The 12,882-nt window shown below is 43.6% G+C and overlaps 1 protein-coding gene across 2 annotated transcripts in view; it reads right to left on the bottom strand.

Annotated features, from left to right (window-relative positions):
* The window catches only part of FRAS1 (Fraser extracellular matrix complex subunit 1), a 534,238-nt gene that overhangs the window by 216,391 nt on the left and 304,965 nt on the right, over positions 1 to 12,882 (bottom strand). For both annotated transcript variants that reach the window (XM_070372561.1, XM_070372562.1), the window contains 2 exons: positions 9,476 to 9,616; positions 6,395 to 6,538 (listed from right to left, as the gene is read on the bottom strand). In XM_070372561.1, coding sequence (XP_070228662.1) covers positions 6,395 to 6,538; positions 9,476 to 9,616 — 285 coding nt within the window. The remainder of the gene's footprint in view (positions 1 to 6,394; positions 6,539 to 9,475; positions 9,617 to 12,882) is intronic.

Here is a 12,882-nt window from a genome sequence, read left to right as displayed (position 1 = left end):
TCCTTTCTTAAACAGCTAAGAGCAATTAAGAGGTCTCTGATGATGATCTTAGGTTAGGTACAGCTCAGAGATAGAATAAATCCTGTGAGTAAGTCCTATCAACCTCTAAAGTTCACACGAGACAAAAGCAGAAGAGAGGGTGCTTCTCCAGGGCTTCCCCTGTGTCAGATTTTCCCAGGGACTTTGGAAATACACTCTATTGAGGGCACTGCGTGGGTGGACTCTCTTCTGCTTTGCTATCACCAGGGCTCCTCCTAACACCTTCCAGCGTTTAGATAAAAGCCACTGAAATATTCCAGGAGTTTAACTTATGACATGACTGAAGCAACACTTGAGCTAAAAAAAGAGTTCCAGGACTTTAGGCTCAGGGTGAAAGGAAGATAACAGATGAGTTTATGGCTCACTGAGACCTCCATCCTCCTCCTGGACAGCTACCCCAGATTGTTCAATAGTCCCACCTGCACAAGGTCAAATATATCATCTTCCTATTCTGGTCCTTCACAACTGTTTCTCTCATTCCTTGAACTTACTAGACCAGAATCCTAGAAATCATCCCCCAGATTCACTCTCCCTTAGCCTCAGTGAAACTGACACTATTTGATCTTTTTTTCCCCCCCACAAAACAGCAATCTCAGATGGGTCAACCTAATATACAATTAATGCTTACTGAAGCTGTGCCCTGCTCTTCATCCCGTCAGCAACTTTCTCATCAAAGGGCTTCATCTCTCACAAGGATTCCTACAACTCCCTCCCAAAGGACTTTCTGCCCCCATCTTCTACGCAATCTTCTGCACAACTTTCTCTTTACAGAAACGTGATTAAAACGCTTCCTTCCTTAAAAACCTATCACAGCCTTGATACCAGGGCATGTTCTCCTCAAACAGAACCCACAAAGGCCTTGTGACCTGGCCTGCTTCCTTCTGCTTCAGGGCCCAGCACCTGGAGGGACCTGGCATTCTACTGAACTCTCTGTTGATGCCTGAATAGAAAATTTTCTTTGACTTGTTTTCTGGAATGCTCTCCTCTCCAAATCTCCAAAGCCCTCTCATTCTTACTCATGTTTCCAAATCATCTGTTATGACTAGTTCCAGAAGGCCTTCACCACCCACTACACACATGCACACGTGCACATACACACACACACACACACACACATATGAATGCACATACATACACACACACATTCCAGCCTGGGATAGGGTGCTGTCCCTCAGCTCATATAGTCACAATAATGTCATATTCAACAAACATCTCCTTCCTTCACTACACAGTGTGTTTCTGGAATGCAAGCACTATATTTTATTCATCTGGGCCTCCTCAGAGCCTAGCACAGTGCCTGGTAGGGAGAATGTGGATAATAAATGCCTGATGAAGCCATACATGAACAAATCCATTATGATATTACAGAGACAATTGGGAGGTATTTGGAAAGGGCATATATTGATTAAAAAATAAACCTTGGGGTCAGTGCACTTCTCTAAAAGGTCAACAACTAAAATTACTGGTCATATTTTTCTGTGATAAATATTGATAAGCTACTCTCAACTCAGGGCTTCTCAGGTGGCGCTAGTGGTAAAGAACCCACCTGCCAATGCAGGCAGACATTAGAAACATGGGTTTGATCCTCAGTTGAGAAGATCCCTTGGAGGAGGAAACAGCAACCCACTCCAGTGTTCTTGTCTGTAGAATCCCATAGACAGAGCTACGATCCATAGGGTTGCAAAGGGTTGGATAAGATTTAAGTGACTTAGCACGCACGAGTGCATTCTCACTCAACAAAAGATTTCCAAGTACCAAACAACGGGTTACCTTATTTAAAACTTTCACCTAATCTCAGGACAGACAAGGTGTGTTCCTTTCAGCTTATATTAATGGAACCTGATATTCCAGGGCTGGGGACTTTAAGAGTCATTTGGCCTACTAACAGAAGCAGAAGATATTAAGAAAAGGTGGCAAGAATACACAGAAGAACTGTACAAAAAAGATCTTCACGACCCAGATAATCACAATGGTGTGATCACTCACCTGGAGCCAGACATCCTGGAATGTGAAGTCGAGTGGGCCTTAGGAAGCATCACTATGAACAAAGCTAGTGTAGGTGATGGAATTCCAGTTGAGCTATTTCAAATCCTGAAAGATGATGCTTTGAAAGTGCTGCACTCAATATGCCAGCAAATTTGGAAAACTCAGCAGTGGTCACAGGACTGGAAAAGGTCAGTTTTCATTCCAATCCCAAAGAAAGGCAATGCCAAAGAATGCTCAAACTACCACATAATTGCACTCATCTCACATGCTAGTAAAGTAATGCTCAAAATTCTCCAAGTCAAGCTTCAGCAATACATGAACTGTGAACTTCCAGATGTTCAAGCTGGTTTTAGAAAAGGCAGAGGAACCAGAGATCAAACTGCCAACATCCGCTGGATCATGGAAAAAGCAAGAGAGTTCCAGAAAAACATCTATTTCTGCTTTATTGACTATGCCAAAGACTTTGGGTGTGTGGATCACTACAAACTGTGGAAAATTCTGAAAGAGATGGGAATACCAGACCACCTGACCTGCCTCTTGAGAAACCCGTATGCAGGTCAGGAAGCAACAGTTAGAACTGGATATGGAACAACAGACTGGTTCCAAATAGGAAAGGAGTACGTCAAGGTTGTATATTGTCACCCTGCTTATTTAACTTATATGCAGAGTACATCATGAGAAACGCTGGGCTGGAAGAAGCACAAGCTGGAATCAAGATTGCCGGGAGAAATATCAATAATTTCAGATATGCAGATGACACCACCTTTACGGCAGAAAGTGAAGAGGAACTAAAAAGCCTCTTGATGAAAGTGAAAGAGGAGAGTGAAAAAGTTGGCTTAAAACTCAACATTCAGAAAACGAAGATCATGGCATCTGGTTCCATCACTTCATGGCAAATAGATGCGGAAACAGTGGAAACAGTGTCAGACTTTATTTTTCTGGGCTCCAAAATCACTGCAGATAGTGATTGCAGCCATGAAATTAAAAGACGCTTACTCCTTGGAAGGAAAGTTATGACCAACCTAGACAGCATATTAAAAAGCAGAGACATTACTTTGCCAACAAAGTTTCATCTAGTCAAGGCTATGGTTTTTCCTGTATTCATGTATGGATGTGAGAGTTGGACTGTGAAGAAAGCTGAGTGCTGAAGAATTGATGCTTTTGAAGTGTGGTGTTGGAGAAGACTCTTGAGAGTCCCTTCGACTGCAAGGAGATCCAACCAGTCCATTATGAAGGAGATCAGTCCTGGGTATTCATTGGAAGGACTGATGCTAAAGCTGAAACTCCAATACTTTGGCCACCTCATGTGAAGAGTTGACTCATTGGAAAAGACTCTGATGCTGGGAGGGATTGGGGGCAGGAGGAGAAGGGGATGACAGAGGATGAGATGGCTGGATGGCATCACCGACTCGATGGACATGAGTTTGAGTAAACTCCGGGAGTTGGTGCTGGACAGAAAGGCCTGGCGTGCTGTGATTCATGGGGTGGCAAAGAGTCAGACATGACTGAGCAACTGAAATGAACTGAATGATTCTTTATTCCACTGATCCCATATAAGCCTTAAAAAGTTAATGCAATTCCTAATCACCTAATTTACCATCAAAGAGGCCTCTGGACATTGGATAGAACTGAGCTAATTAAAAATTAAAAATTACCGATCTGCTTATATAAACATTTATTTATAAAATGGCCCTAGCATAAAGTGTTTAGGTTCCACACTCAGAATAGTTTGAAAATAGAAAAGCCATTATGAAGGTTCAACCTTCTAACATCTCTATCATCTTTACAGCTTCCAATCCATCTTCCATGCAGCTTGCAGCCTTCCTGCCTGTAACACAGTCTTAGCTCTCACAGTTCCCTCTAAAACTCTCATAGTCCTATCATTGCCCACAAGAGTCAGTCCAGATTTTTCAGCCTAGAACTCTGCATTCTGTAGACCCTGGCTCCAACTTACATTTTCCAATCATTTCACCTAATTCGGCTTAATTCAAACCAGGTCCTTCAGCCAGGTTGGACCACTCTCACTGGCCACGAATGGCCCACATGTTCTACTGCTGTCCCTGTTTCCCAGTAGAAATACACCTGGAATGCCCACCCCATTTCCCTCTGTCTAACAGAATCCTAGCTATTCTTCAGGAAGAATTTTAGGCCCCACCTGTCCATATCTTTTATTCCTCCCTCCTCCATACATACCATACTGCCTAAAGAGGCTATGATCCATAAATTGCTTTGTACTATCTGTTAACTGTACTTGTGTCATCTCCTTAAGTAGCCTGGAAGATCTGTAAGTCCCCTCAAACTCAGCACCCTGGGCTCAGGTGATCCTCAATAAATATCTACCAATGTGCTTTAACCGTGTCAGGACCTCTTAGGAGTTGCTCCTTTGTATCCTAACATAGGAATCAGTGCTAGGCTCCTCTGTCCTTGGAATTCTCAGGCAGGAGGAATACTGGGGTGGGTTGCCATGCCTGTCTCCAGGGGATCTTTCCAACCCAGGGACTAAACCTGAGTCTCTGGCATTGCAGGCAGATTCTTTACTGTCTGAACCATCAGGGAAGCCCCTCTAGTTGTGGGCTATCACATCCATCTGAAGCCTGGACTCTCTGAGTTTCTACTTTCCATTGTTCCTAAAATGTTTGTAGTCGCTATAATCAGGTTTTGCTCTGAATCCTAGCAGGTCTTGGCTGCTTTCAAGAGTTCTGTCTTCCTAGGGTATAGATCTTGGACTCTCATGTCAAGTCATTTTTTCACTCTTTTATTATTTTTTTTTGGTGGTACTACACAGCTTGTGGTTTCTTAGTTCCCCATCAAGGATCAAAGGCAGGCCCCCAGCAGTGAAAGTGTGGAGTCCTAACCAGTGGACCACAAGGGAATTCCTTCTAATGTCTAGTTTTAAGCTCAGTGTTAGTCGCTCAGTTCTGTATGACTCTTTGTGACCCCATGGACTGTAGCTGCCAGGTTTCTCTGTCTGTGGGATTTCCCAGGCAAGAATACTGGAGTGGGTTGCCATTTCCTTCTCCAGGGGATCTTTCTGACCCAGGGATTTAACCTGGGTCTCCTACAGTGCAGGCATATTCTTTACTGTCTGAGCCCAGGTCATGCTCAAAAAGAAATAAATCACCCGGGACTGGGGCACCCCAGCCACACATGAAGCACCAATACCATTTACTCACTGTGTTGAACGGGCCACCTCGATACTCTGATGGAGACAACTGGCCACACTCCCTCCCTGCCTGGGAACAAGCCCTACAGCCAGGTCAGCCCCTCCAGGGTGTGTCTAACCAGAATTTTCAGCTTCCCCTTTTGCCCAGTGGATCCCAGGATGCTTCCCACTCAACCCCTTCAGAGCGTGACAACAGCAGCTATAGGCAAATCTCTTCAACTTTCTCATGCAACTTGGAGAATTGGGTCAAGAAATATAAAATAACCCACTAGTCTGTAAGTCCCCCTTTCCAGACTTAAACTCTTTGAGGGTACAATCGTCGTCTTATTAATCTTTTTTTTTTTTTTAATATATTCTGAGCATATGACCACTGTTAGACACTCAAAGATATTTATTGTAGGAATGGATGGATGAACACAAACACTGCACGGCTACTGCATCATTATCCAAATTCCAGGTTTCTTTCCAGAAAGCTGCTTTTTAAACACAATCTGTGGCCACACCCATGCAGCATGTGGGATCTTAGTTCCCTGGTCAGGGACTGAACCTGTGCCCACTGTATTGAGTGCACAGACACTTAACCACTGGACCACCAGGGAAGTCCCAGTAAAGCCGTTGCTGTTATTATTGCTGCTTATTTTTCTTTTTTGGTTTCCTAATTTACTTCCTTTTAAGATCTGAGTACTAAACTGAGGAGGAAAAAAAAATCCCATTTCCTGAAGCAACTGATTTGCTTCTAGGTTGATCTCCCTACACTTTTGTGCCTGGTTGTTGTCGTTGTGTGAGCTCAGGGCTGATGACAAAGGTTCTTCACAGCAGGAGATAACAGATAGCAGCAGACAAGAGGGCAACAGTTTTCAGAGTGCGTGACTATCTTGAACCTGCTTCTTGCGGTCTGAAGCTAAAGTGCGCTGCATGCATGTAAGCAATCATTATCATGACTTCAGTTTTCATTAATATGAAGTTCTAAGATTTTTTCAGGAACTGCAAGAGTATCATTAGAAGATTCCACTTGAATCCACAGATATTTACTAAATGTCAGATAGAAAGCAGTGAAGTGAATTTTTGGACATGAGACAAACATCTCCCAAGAGAGAGCTCTTAATCTGATGACAAAGGACAAATATAAGAGCCTTCTGGGGCCTGGCATGAAGAGCCCCAGCCTTAGGCTAGGGATTTCTGAGCCTGTGACAGGGACTCACTTACCAGCACAGTAGCCCACGAGGTTGAGGAACTGCTCCTCTTTACAGCGGGCCCTGCAGCTCCCAGCAGTCAGAGGAACGTGAGGGTGGCAGGAGATGCAGTCAGACTCCAACGGGCCGTGGCATTGCCTGCAGGTGGGGTGGCACTCTGGAAGGAAAAGCAAGAATCGGGGTTGGAGTTAGCAGCTCAGCATGTACACACACGAAGTATTTGGTGTACTCCACCAATTACACTAAGAACAGACTTCAAATGCTAACCATCTTTTGAAAAAGACTCCTGAGCAAGGCTGGCACGCCCTTTGGCATTAACCAAAAGACAGCATTTCTAGGGTCAGCAAAAACATTGCCCACGAACAGAACATGGGATCTAGAAACATTAAAATGAGAGAAATTGGGACTTGCCTGATGGTCCAATAGCTAATCTCCCAATGTAGGGGGCCCAGGTTTAATCCCCAGTTAGGGAACTAGATCCCGTATACCACAACTAGGAGTTCATATGCTGTAACTAAAAAGATCCCACATGCCGAGAGGAAGGCTGAAGATCGTGCATGCCTCAACTAAGACCCAGTGAAGCTAAATAAGTAAATAAATATTTTAAAATTTTTTAGAAAATAAAATGAGAGGAATTTGTTGCTCAGTATGACCATTCCCATCTATATAAATCAGGAAGTTCAGATCAAAGTAAAAAACCAGAAAAACAAGTGGTAAGACTCTCCCTCTCTAAAATTCAAAGAGCTAGATGGAGAAGAGGGAGACAGTTTGCTTCTCAGAAATCCCCAGCAGGCACAGGTAGAACTACCCACAGCAGGGGAAGTGAAAACTTCTCACAGAGTCAGATGCCAACCCTGCTCTCCCTCCAGGCCACAACTTGAATGCCTGTTTTAGCAGCAACACTTAATTAAAATACAAAGAGCCGAAAAAGGCCTCTTTCTGGAGGTTATCCTGAACCACGTTTAAAGTTCAATTCCTTAGACAAAACTGTCAAAGCTATGTTTTCCCCAGAAAAACCACCAAATTACTGAGAGGTACTACACTGAAAAAGAGCAGGGAGTCCCAGTAGGTGCAGGCAATAAAGATAAGGATGGCAAAGAATAAAAGAAAGTTGCAGCTGCAACTGCTCTTGTGCTGCCAAGATGGGCAGCGGGAGCAAGTGTGCGTGGAAGGAGACTGAAGGGTTTGTCTGCCAAGGATGAGGAAATCTAAGCCTGTCTGATTCCAAGAGGAGGGGAGGTAAAGCACCAGAGCCGGGTAGTGCTTGCTGGAACTAATGACAAAGAATTCCCTTCTGGTGCAGAGCTGGTGGGAAGGAAAGGCACAGATTTCCAGTAAAGTCAACTTTGTCTGGCAGAAGGCCAAAAGAAGATAAGATGTTATAGAAAAAAAAAAAAAAAAGCAAGCAAACAAACTGCTGATTAGAAGGCTAGCATTAACCATCACCAGTTCTACATTCCTTGAGGCTCTTAAATCTGTAAATATCCATTGGAAAGATACTGGCACTCTCAGGTTGATCTCTATTGCCCAGTGGCCCCTCCCTGCCAGGATATTTCCAGTGACCTTGGAGCCCTGCTGCTTGTGGTACTGTTACTGAGTCCAAGTCCCCTCTGCTCACCCTACGACAGACCGATAAATCAGTAGACGAGGTGTTGAGGCAAGGAATAACAACCTTATTTGGAAAGCCGGCAGATCAAGAAGATGGCAGACTAGTGTCTCAAAATAACCATCTTATCAGGGTTTGGATGCCAGGTTATTTTACAGAGGAGGAAGAGGTGAGGAAGTAAAGTACCAAGGCCATTAATCTTGCAAATACCCCCTGGAATGGTCAGCTTCGGGAGGGGCTGTGTTAATTTCCTCTTTCTTGCAGCCATACATAGGTGAGCAGGGTCAGAATGTCTCTCTGGACAACAGCACTTTGGTTTCACATTCAGGCAGAGGGGCCGGGTTCCCCGAGGTAGGGCATTATGTACAGACAATATCCTTTCAGTTTAGGGAAGCAACAGAAAGTAGAAGAAACAGATTCAACCTGTAGCCAGATTTTTTTATTCTTCCCTATAAAAGTACCTTTCATCTGCTGGTCTCAGGCAGGCAGGGGCATGGGCAGAGAAGAGTTACAGATACTCAGACTTTCTTCCCCCAAACAATTTTCCACAGACGAAACCAACTGGGCAAGGGTGAGGGCACAGTAGGAAAGACCACAGTTTTCAAGGACAACCCCAGGGACAGGGAAACCAAGAATTCTCCCCACTGAGCTTAATTGAGTGTTTCAAGTGAAACAACCCATCAGGGACCTACAGAGATTAAAAAGCTACTTGTAGAAGAAAATTCCAGAAAAATAATATTGATCTTCAATCATCTAAGTTTGTATTCACATTAAATTTCCTCTTTGGAGTTGAGGCTTGATGAATCTGACAAGTTTTAATTTATTTCAAAAATATTTTACACATTTACTACGTGTTTTCCAATGCCAGAACCAAAAATCAAACAATTTTATAATGATGGGCTTTTTCCCTATCAGTCGGCCTCAGCAGTCTATTTTTAGAAATAAAACCATAATCATGATAGAATGTGTTTGTCTTTTCTTTTTTTCTCTAGCGACAAGAAAACACAGAGCTACAATAAGGTGCTTAAATTTTAGTATTTTGTCGATTCCAATAAAACCCTTCACTAATCTGAACTTGTAATTCTTAAAATCTCTGTCACTGAAATATACAGGTGCTCTTAAAAACATATTGGGCTGATGTGTCAAGGAAGGAAATAAATACCCTTTCCCTTTTTGCTCTATTAGGCTGCAGCCGGGGGAAGAAGGGCTGAGGACTGCAGAGGTGAGGCCAAGGCCTGCTTTTGCACAAATGCATGAGAGCCTGCAGCAGTTCATCTCCTTGATGGCCCCCATCACCCCTCACTATATGCAGAGGGTCAAGCTGATTCTCATTTTTCACATCATCCATATTTCCTATTGGATGAACAGAATTTCATGTGTTTTCCTCACTCAGAAGGACTCACAGCTCAAGTCTAGTGCCTTGGTATGACACGGTTGCTAATTTCAGAGCCAGGTTGTATGAAGACAACATATGGGTTACACACTCACCTGTACAACTGCCTTCCTGGTTGAAGTACCCATCTGGGCACTGGGAGAGGCACTCCCCATCCAACAGCATGTGGGAAGGCCAACAGGCTGTGCAGTTGTGTGGGCTCATCCCTGCACACGCAGAACAGGATGGGTGGCAAGCTGGAAGGGAGAAAAGGCAGAGGAGATAATCAGGAGAGCCGCCATCTGACAAGGACAGTAGCTCTGCCTTCCCCATTCACTTTCCTGTAATATTCCATTGGGTACAAGTTCTACACATTCACTTAACTTTCCCAAGGACAGAGCAGACATCTCACATACTTCTTTCAGGCTGTATCCTACAAAGCAGGCATCTGTGGAACCCAGATTAAAGTGTTAGTCATTCAGTTGTGTCCGACTCTGTGCTACCCCATGGACTGTAGCCTGCCAGGCTCCTCTGTCCATGGAATTCTCCAGGCAAGAATACTGGAGTGGGTTGCCATTCCCTTCTACAAGGCATCTTCCTGACTCAGGGATTGAACCTTGGTTGATATTGTAAGCACATTCTTTACCAACTGAGCCATCAGGGAACCCAGATTAAGAAAGGGATAAGTGACACAAAAAACAGAAATAACCATTTGCAGAATCATTCTTTATTCCCATGTTCCCAGTCTCAGAGGATGTCAGATAAAGAACAGAAAGCCTTAAAAAAGGTCTCCTTCCAGGACACCTCCTGTACCATCACTGGGCTGCTGATTAGGCTGCTCAAATTAAAGAGGAAGGTGATGGAGGCCTTACTGATTGATTAAACAAAGGTTTCTATGGAGCCCACGCTCTGACAGAGACTGGACACACACAGGTAAGAAGGACTGTCCAACATTTCGAACTGCTCAAAGTAGCTGCATCAACAGACACACAAGCAAATAACTGAAATAAAACAAATGGAAAATGGAGTATAACAGAGAGAATAAGAGCATCATATCACAATTCTCTGTGACCTTGACTAAGTTATGCAATTTCTCAAGGCTCCTACTTCCTCATGTATAAAAATGAGAATATAAACAATATATACCGCACAGAATGTTGTGGACACCATGTGGATTATTTACTATGCCTCACTCATTTCTTCCCACAGAAACCACAATATCAGCTTTTGCCCACCTTTTGCCCTCACTCCTTCTGCCTCCTGCCCCACCCTGGTGCTTCCCTCTGTGGCCCCTGCATGATGTGACATGCCCTTCCTCTTGGGAACTGTGAGTAAGGGTTCTTTCCCAAGACAATCATCTCCTGATGTGCTGGCCTCATCATATCTGAATAATAATAAAGCCCACAATTTGAAACAGCCAGTCAATCACTCTCAATCACTCATTCATCTTTTGTTATTGAGCCACAAGTAGGTCGAGGTGTTGGGGAAACAGAGGTAAGTAAGACAATGAGTAGGAGGACCCAGGCATTTCAGGGACAAGATCCACTGACTGCAGGGACACGACCCTCAGTCTCCTCTTTGCCTCCTCTGCCCCCTCAGTCAAACCTCCTGAAGACTCAAGAGATCAGCAGCTTGGAAGAAGGATATGGGATTTTCTACAACTGAGGTCTCCATTTCCACCAATCCCCAATAAAAATGTAAATTTCAATCCTTGATGTACAGATTGGGCTGCTGCAAGGTAGGATGTTCTTGTCCAGCAGAACTAGTTTGTAGGAGTATTAAACTCATGATATATGGCTGGTAGATGACTGCTGTCCTAAACCTTCTGGTGTTCCTCCCTAGTATCTCATCCCTAACTGAGCACCTAAAGGTTTAACACCTGTACCTGAGCTAAGGCCATACCCATTTGGATTGGGCAGTACACCCAACTTTGCATGCATGCATGCTAAGTCACTTCAGTCCTATCAAACTCTGCAACCCAATGGACAGTAGCCCATCAGCTTCCTCTGTTCATGAGATTCTCCAGGCAAGAATACTGGAGTGGGTTGCCATGCCTTCTTCCAGGGGATCTTCCCAACCCAGGGATTGAACCATCATCTCTTATATCTCCTGCATTGGCAGGCGGGTTTTTTTTTTTTTTTATGACTGAGCCCCCTATGAAGCCACACACCCTACCTTGTGTGTGCTGTGTATATTTGCTCAGTAATGTCTGACTCTTCGCGAGCCCAGACACTCTGTAGCCCACCAGACTCCTATGTCCATGGGGATTCTCCAGGAAAGAATACTGGAGTGGGTTACCATGCCCTCTTCCAGGGGATCTTCCCAACCTAGGGATCGAACCCAGGTCTCCTACATTGCAAGTGGATTCTTTACTGTCTGAGCCTCCAGGGAAGCCCACACCTTACTTATTGGTTGATAAATATTTTGATTATTATCCCTAGCTGCACTGCAGAGCTTTATATCTATTCAACAGTATTTATTGCTCTATGAAAAACAGAGCCAGAGCTCCAAGTTTTAAAATTATTTCCTTTTTTTTTTAGATTGCCTTGTTAACTACTCTAATAGCACAAGTCACAGTAATTTTTCCCAAGTATTTTCAGAATCACTGACAAAATATTTCCTCTTTAAAAAACAAAATAGAACAAGTAAGCAAATATGGCTATAAAAGAGAGGTACGTATCAGCTCATTATTTAAGACATGTTTAGCACAAATGAAATGACATGTGATAAAAAGTCAGGTGGCAGTATTTCAAAAACAACTAACTTGTGTTGTCAACACAAAGCCCTCTAGGATAATTGGGGAAGCAACAAACTTCTACATACCTAAAATTGTCTATGATAATACCATTATGTTCATATCAGACCTTACAAGATTGCAAATATCCCCAGCTCCTTCTGTTCTTCCTCCTTAATAAATAGGAAATCAAAGCATATCATTGTTGAATTGAAAACTGGGAGGAGATGAATTAACGCATTATGAGCAGACAACTTATTTCATTTGGTCACAAAATCAATGAGATAAACTGGCTTGATGTGAATAAAGATTGTTACTGAATTATGTAGAACAAGAAAGTAACCATAAAGAAGGCTGAGCACCAAACAATTGATATTTTTGAACTGTGGTGCAGAAGAAGACTCCTGAGAGTCCCTTAGGTAGCAAGGAGATCCAACCAGTCCATCCTAAAGGAAATCAGTCCTGAATATTTATTGGAAGGACTGATGCTGAAGCTGAAGCTCCAATACTTTGGCCACCTGATGTGAAGAACTGACTCGTTAGAAATGACCCTGATGCTGGGAAAGATTGAGGGCAGCAGGAGAAGGGGACGACAAAGCATGAGATGGTTGGATGGTATCACCTACTCAACTGACGTGAGTTTGAGCAAACTTTGGGAGGTGGTGAAGGACAGGGAAGCCTGGTGTGCTTCAATCCATGGGGTCACGCAGAGTCAGACACAACTTAGTGACTGAACAACAATAACAAAAATAGCAATGAAGGCAAATTAGTTGATGGGCTAAGAATTTC

This window comes from Bos mutus, chromosome 6, assembly GCF_027580195.1.
Source record: "Bos mutus isolate GX-2022 chromosome 6, NWIPB_WYAK_1.1, whole genome shotgun sequence".
NCBI classification, from domain to species: domain Eukaryota; kingdom Metazoa; phylum Chordata; class Mammalia; order Artiodactyla; family Bovidae; genus Bos; species Bos mutus.
This window is presented reverse-complemented; position numbering and strand designations above follow the sequence as displayed.